The 13,939-nt window shown below is 36.0% G+C and overlaps 2 protein-coding genes across 4 annotated transcripts in view; both read right to left on the reverse strand.

Moving 5' to 3' along the window:
• LOC128996326 (polyadenylate-binding protein 2-B) overlaps nt 1-13,204 on the reverse strand; it is a 28,669-nt gene extending 15,465 nt beyond the window's left edge. For both annotated transcript variants that reach the window (XM_054421580.1, XM_054421579.1), the window contains exon 1: nt 13,068-13,204. The gene's annotated coding sequence lies outside the window, so the exon portion shown is untranslated. The remainder of the gene's footprint in view (nt 1-13,067) is intronic.
• Nucleotides 617-13,204, reverse strand: LOC128996327 (actin-related protein 2/3 complex subunit 4). 2 transcript variants are annotated; one of them, XM_054421581.1, is made up of 2 exons: nt 13,068-13,204; nt 617-1,449 (listed from the first exon to the last, which is right to left on the reverse strand). In XM_054421581.1, the coding sequence occupies exon 2, from the start codon at nt 1,377-1,379 to the stop codon at nt 873-875; it is 507 nt and encodes a 168-aa protein (XP_054277556.1). In that variant the 5' UTR covers nt 1,380-1,449; nt 13,068-13,204; the 3' UTR covers nt 617-872. The 2 variants fall into 2 exon arrangements, with proteins under 2 accessions (XP_054277556.1, XP_054277557.1); XM_054421582.1 differs by lacking the exon at nt 13,068-13,204 and adding an exon at nt 2,131-2,256.
• Nucleotides 13,205-13,939: the final 735 nt, after the last annotated feature.

Raw genomic sequence — 13,939 nt, forward strand, 5'->3', positions numbered from 1 at the left:
TTACCCATTGGAAGTAGATAGTTAGTAGTCACAGTCATAATGAATACACAAACACTTTTTCAGTCTCCTGCATAGAATGGATGAGATTGTCACTTAGGCTAGTTTGAGTTGTTGTACAACCTGACACTATTCGATGTATATATTGTACAAAATAATGAATAAAGAAGTTTGAGTTGAATTGAATAGCTGACTTGTAGAACATTTAAGTTCAAAACTAATACTCTCTTTGGAAAAAATGTTAGGCCCAATCATTTTACGATTTTAGAGGTGTTAATTAGGAACAGTACAAAGTGTAAAATGTTTTGACTTTCACGTACTACCCTTTTAAACCCAATTATATCAATGAAATATGTCTTGCCGAAAACCAACTTCTAGCACTCAGCACTGTAGTTCACAGTGTTTCTACTACTAATAATGCAGTAGCCCTAATGTGGTCCTAGTATTTCTATACTAGGATTGTGACAGTTTTCTAATCTATTAGACCTATACCTCAAAATTAATTACCAGATAGGAGAGTACTCTCATAAATATCACTTGATCATACACAAGAAACAATTAAATTTGCAATCAGAACTAGGTCCATCTATTGCTGGATGGGCATGAATCACAAGATAAGTTTGATTAGTTAAAAAATGTATTTCAATCAAAATGGGTATAATCTCCTTACAACCTAAATATTTATTATTTAAGGTAAATTAATACATGCTTTAAAACAATTAGAATTGTCTTAACAGACGGACTAAATAAAGAAACTGCAATATGACATAATATTTTTTCATAAAAAAAAGCTAAAACTTTGGCATAAATAATTATACAACCGTCCCTTAGCTTTCATATAATTATGTAAAAATAATACGGATGAAATAAAACTTTTAAAACCGCTTCAAAAACTCTTCAGCACAAATTCTAGCTCTAGCGTTAACAGCCAGTTTCATCTCGCTGATCTCTTTGTCGATTTCCTCCATGAAATGAACAACAAAGTCCACCAATTTGTGCTTGTACATCTGTTCCGTGTGGTTGTTGGTGATAAGGAAGCTGATGTCATAACCTTGTACAGCTTTTCGCCTGATGACGATGAAATTCTCCGCTCTCATCATCATGAATCTCATGAATTTCTTGCAAAGTATTCGTTCGATTTCGTCAGCCTGTTTGACGGCAATGCTGATTCTCACAGAGTTGATAGAACCTTCGATCAGCACTCTTTCTCTTTCGTTCCGACTGATGACGATCGGTGTGAGCAGCAACTCTTTGTTGGATCGCACCTCCACCTCTGGCTTGTTGTGCCTCTCTACCTCCTGAGACGAGAAGTTCTCCAGGCACATTGCTGCCGTCAGACTGTGCCTAACCGCAGTCAGGTAAGGTCTTAGAGTCGCCGACATGTTGCTTCAACAATTCGCTTTCAGCTGAGATAGGCCTAGCATCAGTTGGTTTCAGCTGCTGGAGCCTTATCTGGAAAAATACAAAGCAATTAATTGATAGAATAAGCACAATTCAATAAAAATAGCTCAGTAATTTGAGGCAATGATCATTACACTCTGTAAAACAAATTAACTATTAGACCTACTGTTTCTTTAACATTGTTGTTAACTTTTATCATTTTTGTAAGGGAGGGTGCAGAAAAAAAGGGAAATTCATACATTGACTGGGATTATCGAGAAAGGGCGATTTGAGTTAAGTGGATTTATCAGGCCAGAATTTACATTTGTCAATTCGACCTATTTGGCAGCAACAAAATTAATATCAATCAATATTTAGGTCTAGGTATTAATTAATAGGCCTATACAGTATTAGGTCATGAGGTTTCTGAAATACATCTTAGGCCTAATTTCTTTTACTAAACATCTTAATACGGATATTGCAATACAGACAGTCTCGTGTAAGCAAGTTGAGATTACTGTTTATCTAATTGGTTTTATATGTTCAGCAATGTCAATACTGTATTACTAATCTCAAATCTACAATCACTACGCCTATAATCCACAAAAATATATAAAAGCTACGGTACTCCACCAGTAGGCCTAATGTTATGTGATGTAAATAGAAAACAGCCCAATTCAAAAGGTACTAACACAAACAAATTTAACAAATAGAAATTCTACAAATTAGGTAGGCCTAAAGTAACTTACTCACCTATTATTTTTTTCCTTGCATTGAAATATTTTCCATCAACTTAAAAGGCTAACGTTCATATGGTTTAACAGGCTGTTTAACTGATGAACTAAAAATAAATCCGCTCAAATGTCTTCTTTAAATTACTGCAACACTGCCACAATCATCAAGAACAATTATTAGTAAAATAGCAAATAGGTAGGCCTATGCTATTATTTCTGAAGAACAAATAATGGAACTTCCATCAAAATCTATTGAAACCAATGGTTAGAATTCAGCATGCAATACAAGTCCAATTGCAATATCCAAAATACAAATTTAATTTCATACAAAATAAGTTATTCAAATATAAGTGCAATGATCATTAGCCTCAATAGTAATTAAGAGCTCAATCTATAAAAACATGGGAATAACTGTCCAACATTTAATATAGGCTAAGAGGTAAAAAGGTAATTAAAATCATATACATTATAGGCCTAAAGGCCTTTTCACACCGGCGTACTGGACGTACAGTACGTACTGTACGTGGTCCTTTCACACCGCACAGAAACTTCCAAAACGTACACTTGTTCGTTTGCAGTCAGACAAGTAACACTGGCTGAGCACGTGGTTTTGAAGTGTTCACTGTGCATGCGCGAGCCCATGTACGCCTCGTACGTTTTAGAAAAATCGCTCTCCGAGCGATTCACACAAAACCATCGCGTACGTACTGGACGTACAGTACGTTTTGTATGCGCGGTGTGAACGAGCTCATATGATAACATGGGCAGGGATTTGTTGAATAACAAATGTACCAAACGTACAGTACGTCCAGTACGCCGGGTGTGAAAAGGCCTTAACCCAAAAAGACTGAGAACATATTTCATACATTGAAATAAGTCTTATATCCAGTGTTTGATTTGAAGCGGAATGGCGTTCTGTAAACCTCTCTTTCAGAAAGAGAAAAATATTTCCTAATAGTAAGCCTATAGGTACTAATCACATTAAATAACTAGGTTACATTTCCGGCACCTAATTTTTTACAAATCAAGCCCTGCACATACTGTAGGTATATATTTTGTCACTATTCAGACAGGTAACAATTCATTATACCCTAGAATTTTCTCCATGTGTCAAGAGTCTACTGCTTACGTGGAGTTATCCATAAGGTACCGAAGGTAATATACGAGATTAAGGGCATAATTTTAAATTCCTGAAGAGGAATAGGACGAAGCAGGCATGTTTCCTAAGGTGTTAAAAAAATGTCAATGACGCTACGTACAGATTATAATATGAATAAACCGGATGTCCCATAATATTCCTCCCCTGTTAATTTTAAACGGCTCCATGTATTCAAACGAGCTTTGATACACGTTACTAGGGTAATGTAAAGTACCTTTTGGTGATATTTTGAAATTCAACCTCCCCCCACCATCAAAGAGGGGTTGCTAGGGGTAACTTGAGTTTTCTTAAAGGCAACCCTAAAACCCTAGGCAAAAAAACGATACCCAACTCAATCCAGTTCAATCCGATTCAGTCAGTCCCAGAGCCGTCGCCGCAAACAGTGTTTGTGAGTCGCAAAAGCGACACATAACACTACAGCGGATGTGTTATGAGTCGCTTTTACGACACATAACACTCGGAGGGTTAATATAATAAAGAATCCGCATAAAATCCGACCTATCTTCCTCACATGCCTTTCCTGGCACAAAATGCTATTTAAACACTAATATTAAGGTTGGGTTGGGTTAGGTTAGATTAGATTAGATTATGTAACATCATTTATTAGTTGCTTACATTAAATTATGCACTGTGGCACGTTTTCACTTTTAGACACAACACAATGGGATTGTACTAGCCTATGGGATTATGCACTATGGCACGTTCATTAACAGACGTTGAGGCATTAGTCAATGGTTGAGGATTGGAATGAGGACGATGATCATGTCGGCAGTGGCCTAAGTTGAGCGAAGCTAAATGTGAATGGGTCAACGTGGGTAATTGTGAACGCCAATGACAAATTTTTCAGATAAATGCAATTTACAAAAAAAATTTAAGCAATTTTGAAAATGTGGTCAGTGTTATAGAATTATACATATTTTGGGCTTAATATTTCATATAAGCCGATTTCATACCCTATTTAGTTAAGGAGTTATTCAGCATTCACAATTGCCCGGACGGCATTCACAATTACCTACAATTTTGGGGTAAATGTGAACTTAGTTGAGAAAAATATTAAATTACATACTACAGCATATGATGGGAATTGTGATTAAAGCCTAATTCAAGCTGTTCACAAATAACCCACTTTCAATGGCATGTGACAAAAAATAAGTGTGCAAATGAGATTTTTCCGTGGTACTTTGAAATAGTTAGAAAATCAGGTAGATGTAAAAATAACAACAAATTTGCAGAATATTTAAAATTAATGTATTTAAAGGGTAAAATAGTATTCTTATACAAGAGAAAATAATATAGAGTAGTTATTTGATACAGTAGAGCAAAAATTTAAAGGAAATGACAAAATAATCTCACTTTAACAAACGAAAGAGTACAAATTTGTTTAATAAAATTATTGAAATCCTACTGTAATAGCAATCAACCAATTAGAAAAGAAAACTAAATTACATTGGTTGGATAGAATAATTAGGCACTTTCCTTTTAGGCTATACAAAATATTACTTGTACTAAAAATGTTTTTTTTTTATCTTGAAAAACCTATTTAGAAATCAAATCATTAACTGTCTTGTCCGCCTACATCTCAAAAACTGAAACACAACCTGGAAACTTGTAAGTAATCTGTATTTTTTTATACAGTGTTTCTGGGGTTGGCAGCATAATTGGTTTGAAGAATAATCTTTAATGAGAACCAAAAATGTGTTTCTTTTAGGGCCCTTTCACACGAGGCCACTGGTGGCCGCCACCGGTGGCCGCCACTGGTTGCCCGCCACAGCTTTAACATTATTTTAAATGGGACCTTTCACACACAGCCACTGTAGTTGCCCGCCACTACACAGTGGCCGAGCAGTGTCTTCTCGCGCAACTGCTAGTCGGCCACCGCCGGCAACTGCAGTGGCGGCAACTCGTCGCGGGGCATTGAATTATATGGGAGCTTTCACACGTAGCAACCAGTGGCCGCCACTGTGGATGAGCACGCAGCTATTTTGAATCATTTCACGTGCAGACTGCAAAGACAAACGCACTATGGTTGTAGTTGTCGAGTGTTTTCGTGTTGAACTGTTTGTTTGTGAAAATGAGTGATCAGAAGAAAAATAAAGAGGACGTTGCTGAAAAAGAAAAAGACAAAGGAAAACAACAGAAGAATAGAATAAATAAAATAATAGAAAACAAAGTGGATACTGATGATCTAATTTGCGAAATTGAAAAGTAACCGGCTATTCGGTATAGTACGCCTGAGTCTTTGCCTTATTTTCTTTATTATCAACGCGAGAAGAAGGAGATGTTCATTGTTCGACAGCATGTACAGCATTTCTACCAGTACAGTGGCTGTAGTAGAGTGGCTTGTAAGTTGCCTGTACCATCCACTGCAGTTTCCCGGCCGGTAACTGGTGGCGGACACCGGTGTCCGCCACCAGTCAGTAAGTCAGTAAGTGAACAGCGTTCACAATTGCCCCAAGATTAGGTTCACAATTACCCCCACATTATAAAATATTGAGGGTAATTGTGAATTTGATAAAATAAAAAGAAAATTGCTTACAGAGGATGGATTGAGGATATATAATGCATTATACATTTGAAATTCTTTCATAATTACTGGTTTTCATGTTGATCTGACTTTTACTTTTTTCACAAAAAAAATATTTGCAAAGGTCTACGCAACTTGTTTGTCAACGAAAAACGCAACTTTTTTTTCAACCTAAAAAAAAATGTTTAAGCGGCTCTTAACTTTCTAGAATTTTTATCCTGTATAGAAAACAAACCAAATAAACATAAAACATCGATTTCTACTCAAATCAACAATACACTAAGAAATTACAGCCCTAGTTCACAATTCCCCCAGTTCACAATTACCCACAATCACCCTATTACAATTATAATCAATAAAACAAGCATTAATACATCTATTGACTTTTTTACATTTAGTTACTTATACAAATATCAAATCACGTTTGTTCCGCTCAACTGGCTTTCACCTCTCTGAAAGCAACCCTAGTTTATGTATCGTAGTTGATTTATTGTATTTTCATAACAGCACCAAAGTCCATTTACTTTTAAAAATCTAGTTATTTATTGCATAGGCCTATATTGTAACTCTGATTTTGCTCTCATGGCGTTGTGTGTGGTTTTGCCTGTTTAGTATCGAATGTAAACAACTGACAGCTGTTTCCACTCCACAAACCGGAACCTTCCACCCCTTTTAGTGTTAGTCGCCACTATAACTTGGACTCGTCCATACCACAAAACTGAAGCTTAATATTAATTATCTAATGTACGGCCACTTAGGAATCTCTCCGACCAAAATTGATTGCATTTTTGGATTCTGCGTTAAAAAAAGGCTACAGTAAGTAGACATATCAAAATTACATCATATCCCAGTGTAAGTACAGTAAATAATTAAAACTTAGGCCTACCAAAGTAAGATATCAAAATTAAAAATTTGTTTGGAGGCAACTAAGTTAACTTAGGTTAAGGCTAAATAACTTAAGTAAGTTAGGCTACCAAACAATTTACCATAGGTAGGCTGTAGGCCTAGGCTTAGTTATAGGCTATCTTTTGTTAGATATAGGTAGTGATGTGGGCCGGGTAAATACCCAGTGGGTAGGTAAATATAAATTGGGTATTTACCTGGGTATTTACCCCAGGCCCGGGTAAATACCCAAAAACTGGGTATTTATAATTTGTATTAAAGTTAGAGAAGATTGAGATGTTTTTTTGCAATTATTACCCTGTAAGGATAGTAAAATGATAATAAAATGTGTTAAACAAAATTTCATATGGACACTACTAGCATTTTACTTCTCGGTATAATCGCCATAAATACCCAGGTCTGAGCATAAAGCATAAATACCCTGGTCGCATGGTTGCACTGGTCCTGGCTACTTATAATTTTTTTTTTTTTTTTTTTATTATTTCAATGATAGATGGATGAATTTATTTTATTGAAAGTGAAGAAAAATAATTTGTAAAGTAATAGTTATTACCGTATTTAGAAAAACAGGAAAATTTAACATAGTAGTAGCCTATGTGTAAACAACTTAAGAAAATAATTAAAATTCAATCTGTAGGATGGCAGGATTTAATAATATCTGTTGGTATCAATGGTATAAAAAAAAACTAATTTCATAAACTTGTGATACAAAAAATTTTTGGGGACATCGGTTTAACCGGAAAACCCGTTATCCGGACTAGCCTCGGTCCCGAGGAGTCCGGATGAGAGGGAGTCTACTGTACTTTCAGTATTCTGCCATTCTGCCTATGTCAATCAGGCTTTGGGTCTGTCTAGCCTTCCATCCAAGCCATTTACACAATACAAATTTTAACTATCATAATAGATGAGTGAACGAAGTGAACGAATCTATGTATCGTGTATAGCGGAGTCGGAGAAAAGTTGTCCGCTGGAGTATGTGTGTGTGTGTGTTCGCACCTAAAACTCAAGAACCGTTGCACTTATAGCGTTCAAATTTTGCACAAATAGTTATGACACCAGTGTTAAGACACCATTAAAATTCTAGACGATACCGCTCAGTATTAATTATAAAATACTTAAAAAACATTTTTAAATTTGTCCCATAAGAATAACATTAGGAGCTACCTTCTTCTTCTTTTTATTTGTTTACGTTTTGCGACCAATAATTTTGTTGTCTACTTAAGACAGAGAGAACGACTTTTACTCTAAGCTCTTTCATTCATGGAGTAAACAGTTTGGCGTCTATGAATATATATCATTATAATTTCACAGCTTTCAGAATAATGTTATTTAAGCTAATTAAATCTCACAACTTTCATAATAATAAATTGAACTTAACAATATTAGTCGGCAGTTATATACCGTTTATGTTCAGTATTAAAATTTCGCCTTTTAATTAAAAGTATATAGGTATGTATGTATTTAGAACAAAGCAGCTTTTTACATTATTCAATTTAATGTTGGCATTGAATATTAAATATTCAAAAATGTTGGTATATTTTTATACTAAAATGCTATGCGAAGGGGGGGGGGGGACAGGTCCCCGACGTAGAGGGTAGTAAAGAAAGCGGAAAGGTGAGCAGTGAAAAGAAAGGAGTACGGAAACCCTTTATGACTGTTAAATTAACGTATCTGTAATACTTAAATGCTATGGAAAGATAGGGAAACAGGTCTACGATGTAGGAAATAGTGAAGGAAGTAGTCAAGGCGAGCGCTGCGGAGTGTGGGGGGCCTTTATGACAGTTAGAATAATGTATCTGCAATTCTAAAAATGCTATGGGAAGGGAGAGAAACAGGTCCACGATGTAGGAAGTGGTGAAGGAAGTAGTCAAAGTGAGCAGTCCGGAGTGTGGGAAGCCTTTGTGACAATTAGAATAATGTATCTGCAATTCTAAAAATGCTATGGGAAGGGAGGGAAACAGGTTCACGACACTTAGGAAGTGGTGAAGGAAGTAGTCAAGGCGAGCATTCCGGAGTGTGGGAACCCTTTGTGGCAGTTAGATTAATGTATCTACCATAATAAAATGCTATAGGAAGGGAGGGAAACAGGTCCACGACATAAGAAGCCGTAAAGGAAGTAGTCAAGGCGAGCAGTCCGGAGTGTAGAAACCCTTTGTGGCAGTTAGATTAATATAACTGCAATTCTAAATTCCAATAGGAAGGGAAGGAAACAGGTCCACGACGTCGGAAGCGGTGATGGAAGTAGTCAAGGCGAGCAGTCCGGAGTGTAGAAACCCTTTGTGACAGTTAGATTAATATACCTGCAATACTAAAATGCTATAGGAAAGGAAGGAAACAGGTCCACGACGTCGGAAGCGGTGATGCAAGTAGTCAAGGCGAGCAGTCCGGGGTGTAGAAACCCTTTGTGACAGTTAGATTAATATACCTGCAATACTAAAATGCTATTGGAAGGGAGGGAAACAGGTCCACGACGTAGGAAGTGGCGAAGGGAGTAGTCGAGGCGAGGAGTCCGGAGTGTGGGAACCCTTTGTGACAGTTAGATTAATGTATCTGCAATAATAAAATGCTATGAGAAGAGAGGGAAACAGGTCCACGACGTAGGAAGTGGTAAAGGAAGTAGTCAAGGTGAACAGTCCAGAGTGTGGGAACTCTTTGTGACAGTTAGATTAACGTATCAGCAATAATAAAATGCTATGAGAAGAGAGGGAAACAGGAAATACGTTACGTATATTACCAATGACTTTGGTTAATCAATGGACGAGAAGTTAGGATTGTTGTTGACTGAGATTTGGTTTTTTTAAGAGGTTGGTCCAGCCTCTTTTAACCTCGCCCGTGCGTGGATCGTTTACAGCAAAGCAATTGGTGAGCCGGTACAGTACAAAGGTGAACTGTACTGATAAAATTTAGTGGCAGTGACCAGGATCCGAACTCACTACATCGCTGCCTTGGGCCCGAAGTTCGCGTGACGCTACCGACTTGAGTCACCGACTCACCATTATTTGCCCCGACTCATGGGTTGATTTGCCCATACAAATAACATTTTTGTGTACACCAGTGACACCGGTAAGTGTGCTAGGTGTGGGTAAACTCTTTCATTATTGCGCTCATGTTCACTCATCCTGTTACGTGAAGAATAAGCGTACTACTAGTTTAATAACAATAGAAGTAGGTTTAGGTTCACTATTTCTCTGATGAGGTGTTGTCTTGATTTTATAACAAAAAAGTGCTAAATCATTCAATAAAAGGTACTAGCAAAGCTTCAAGTTACTGTAAAAGGTGTTATAGACTATCCTAATTTATCATGTAATGATAACAATAAGATATTTAGTGGTAAATATGAATTAATTTCAATCGATTTCATAAATACCCAGAAATACCCGGGTATTTCTGGATTATGGGTATTTACCCGGGTAAATACCCAGGGTATTTACCCCGAGTTTTAAATACCCAGGTATTTTACATCACTAGATATAGGCTAACTTAAGTTAGCCTACGTCTTTAGCCCAGAAAAGGATTTTCTCAGGACAGATATAGGATATCCGTTTCCCACCTAGACCTTTAACGGAGATTGACGGATAGCCTAGCCTATATCTGTCCATAGCCCAGGAAGTGGGCTAAATATGTGGCTTGATAATTGAAAAGTTTGTGTCTTTTTCCGATTTTACTTAGCCTAGGCCTATTTGACTTTTCCAGTGAAAACGACAGTCATTGCCTAACTTAGGGCCTATCATGAGCCTAAGTAGCCTCGGCCTAGGTCTAGAGCAGGGTTGCCACCCGTCCCGATTCTGCCGGGACAGTCCGGATTCTGCCGGGACAGTCCCGATTCTGCCGGGACAGTCCCGATTTTGGTTCCTTGTGCCTGCACTTAACCCTAGCAGTGGCCAACCGTCGTCTGGTTACGGTATGACGTTGATGCTTAGAATGGCCAAAGTCGTCTGGTTACGGTATGGGCCGAAATTTTTTTAACGGTAAAAAAAACACTTACAATCAACTCAGATTAGAATAATATATATACCATTCGAAAGATCACATTCTGAACTTTCATTTGATTACATAAACAAACCCTGTAGCAGGTATATAACAATGTCACGACGATTAGAAATCAAATGAAATTTTGGCGCGGTACGACTTTTGCAGCCGACACTTGGGAACTGGCAAAACACGTCTTGTTTGGCATTACCCTGCTCGGGTAATTTTCGTCTTGGGATGTTGCGGGTGATACCACTGGATAGCCATTGATTTTATCTTCATTGTGATAGTGATATTTATAACTAAATATTGATTGCACAATCGGTACGATTTTATGAAAACAGCTGTTTTCGAAATTTCTAACAAATGGCCAACAGTCGTCTGGTGACAGTATGGAAAATACGAATTATATACAGTGAAAGTTATTATTACTAGTCATATAGTATATCATTTTGAAGAGGAAGAAATTTAGATTCAGAGAGTGGCAGCCCTGCACTCAGGGTTATTTCTGTATGCTCGCATGTAGACAGTGATGTAGACGACGGAAGTGAGTCATTACTGCCACAGTCTGTCAGCTGTCTTGTATTGCCATTGTTTGTTTGTGTTGTTGCCGTAATAGTTTTATCCGCGATTTATTACTAAATATGTTATTAGTTCGTAGTGTTAGTGTAAGTGAAGTGTTGTGTGTGTGTATAACAGTTATCTTCATGCATAAATATTACTGAATTGTGTGGAATAGTGTTCATAAAAGGTTGTATTTTGTTAGCATCATGTATTAAAATGACGATTCTGACATTCAGAGATTGTTGTACCTATATAATGATATACCCAAGGTGTTATACATTTTTATAAAGGTAAATGAATACACTACAACATGTTTATAATGGTTCGGGGGTAAACAATTTTGTAAAAAAGTTATAGCCTATACTAAATAGGCCTACTACTGTAGGCTATTTTGTTAGCATCATGTCCAAAAATGACGATTCTGACATTCAGAGGGGTTATAATGATTTACCCAAGGTGTTATACATTTTTATAAAGGTAAATGAATACACTACAACATGTTTATATTGGTTTGGGTGTAAAAAATTTGGTAAAAAATTATATAGGCTACTAAATACTGTACACTCCATTTTCTCGAAATGCGCAAAAAATTCAAAACGTTCTCAAATTGATAGGCCTACATAATCATAGGTGAAAATAACTTTTTACCATCATACTTATGACTTTTTTGGATTCCTTACTTCATTGGCTTTACAAATATGTAGGCTACATATCATCAGCCTACATAATGTTTCACAACACAAGCAAACACTGTAGGCTATAGTTTACACTTATTTGCGGTTTTGCGGTTATTGTATTATTATGTCCCTATTACGTACCTACAAAAAAAATATTTCTAACATGTTATACATTTTTATGTTGGTAATTGAATACACTACAAGATTATTATGTTGGTTTGAAGTAAAAAAATTTGGTACAAAAGTTGTATACTAAGTACTGTGAATTTTGTTTTTCGAGAAATCGCTAAAATATATAAACATTATTTTATATACGTATGTTTATAGGTAAAAAATTATTTTTACCATAAACTTTATGACTTTTTTTGATTCCTTACTTCATTAGCTTTACAAACATGTATATATCATTATTAGTATACACATGTATTATAGAACTTTTTACAACATAAACTAACACTGTACGGTTCTAAATTTTTTCGGTTCTCCGTTTGTCATTATATTTTGCCCCAAAAACTTATAAAAAAAAAATATTTTCCTAACATGTTATATATTTCTATGTAGGGAATTAGATTTTCTACAAAATGTATATAATGAATTTCCCATAAAGAAATCCGTAGAAAAAAAATACCAAGGCCGCTTTTGAAATTTCAAAAAAAAAATTCAAATTTTTTTATTTTTTTCATTTTATCGATAAAATACACTGTCTAAATCATTATGATATTACTATTTCTAAATTCTCCTGTTCTTTCCGAACAAAATGAATATGAGGTTGGCTAGGTTTACTTGTACGGTTGAATTTTTACGAATTTTCAAAAAAAGGTCTGCAAAATCGCCAAAATGGGTTGGCCATTCCCCACTTCTAACATTGGCCACTGCTAGGGTTAAGCCTATGTTAATCCGGGGGGAGGGGGGCCATGTCCCGATTTTCCCCTAACCTAAGGTGGCAACCCTGGCCTAGGGTAGCAGAATTAGGCTAGGCTTACCTTTGTTTTGTTTTATTTTTATGTTACTTAAGGGCTAAGTTCAGCTCTTAGAATCAGGTTATGATTTTAGTTTGTACATTATAAGCTAAGGCTAAAAATATTATCGACTAGGTATTTTACATAGCTAAACTCAAAATCGTCTGTGAAAGAAGGAAAGTACAAGTTGTTCACACCCACCTCGTAAAATTTCCAGACAATTAGAGAAATAAGATGATGTCTCTGTGTACTGTTTTTACAACAATGAAGTTTTGGTTCGATATTGGATTTGGCCGCAAACTAAGTCTATTTATAACCCAATTTTTAACACTTTTAAACTACTTATATCGAATTTAATAATGGTAAAGAAATCTAATTTGACAACACCGGTGGGCACCTAATTCAAAATGGCCGACGCCGAGCTAACTGAAACTGAAAGAAGAAAGAACAAGAACAGCTAAGTGCTGGCTGAGCTGAAGAGCTGAAGTGGAAAAGTGGAAGTGGAGTGGAGTGAAGCAGAAACGAAACGTCCGGGTTTGGGGTTTATCAGGGTTTATCAACCTCTTTCCAGTAGTAAATCACTTTTTAGTTAAATTTCTCTTTCGCAGGCAGAATTTAAAAATCATGAAGAGCTTAAAACCAACAGATTAAATTTAAATATAGAGACAAAGGTAATGCTTTTGAAAAGTATAATTATCCATCGTATGAATCATTTACCTTGACAATTTATTACATGAGGAAATTAATGCAAATATTTTGTTGTTAACATATGGATTACACGTTGATCCACATTCAACGTACTACTGGTCCATCCCATCCTCTTAACAGGTTCCCAATATTATGGTTAGAATTTAAGTTTTTAATTTTCTTAGCATGATGTAGTCTAATTTTTAAATAGTTAATTGATATTACTGTTACCAAATCTCCGAGTAACCCATACAACGCAGTATGAGTAAACTGCAAAATCTTTATTGTAAATAGATTATAGTTGTAATATTGTTATTAATTGATTGTATATTATTGTTTGTTATTTATTTAAAATCTAGCTGTCTTGATTGTTATTATTAACTCAC

Source organism: Macrosteles quadrilineatus, unplaced genomic scaffold (assembly GCF_028750875.1).
Source record: "Macrosteles quadrilineatus isolate MER2022 unplaced genomic scaffold, UCM_ALF_1.0 Scaffold_6__1_contigs__length_79288215, whole genome shotgun sequence".
Taxonomy (NCBI): Eukaryota; Metazoa; Arthropoda; class Insecta; order Hemiptera; family Cicadellidae; genus Macrosteles; species Macrosteles quadrilineatus.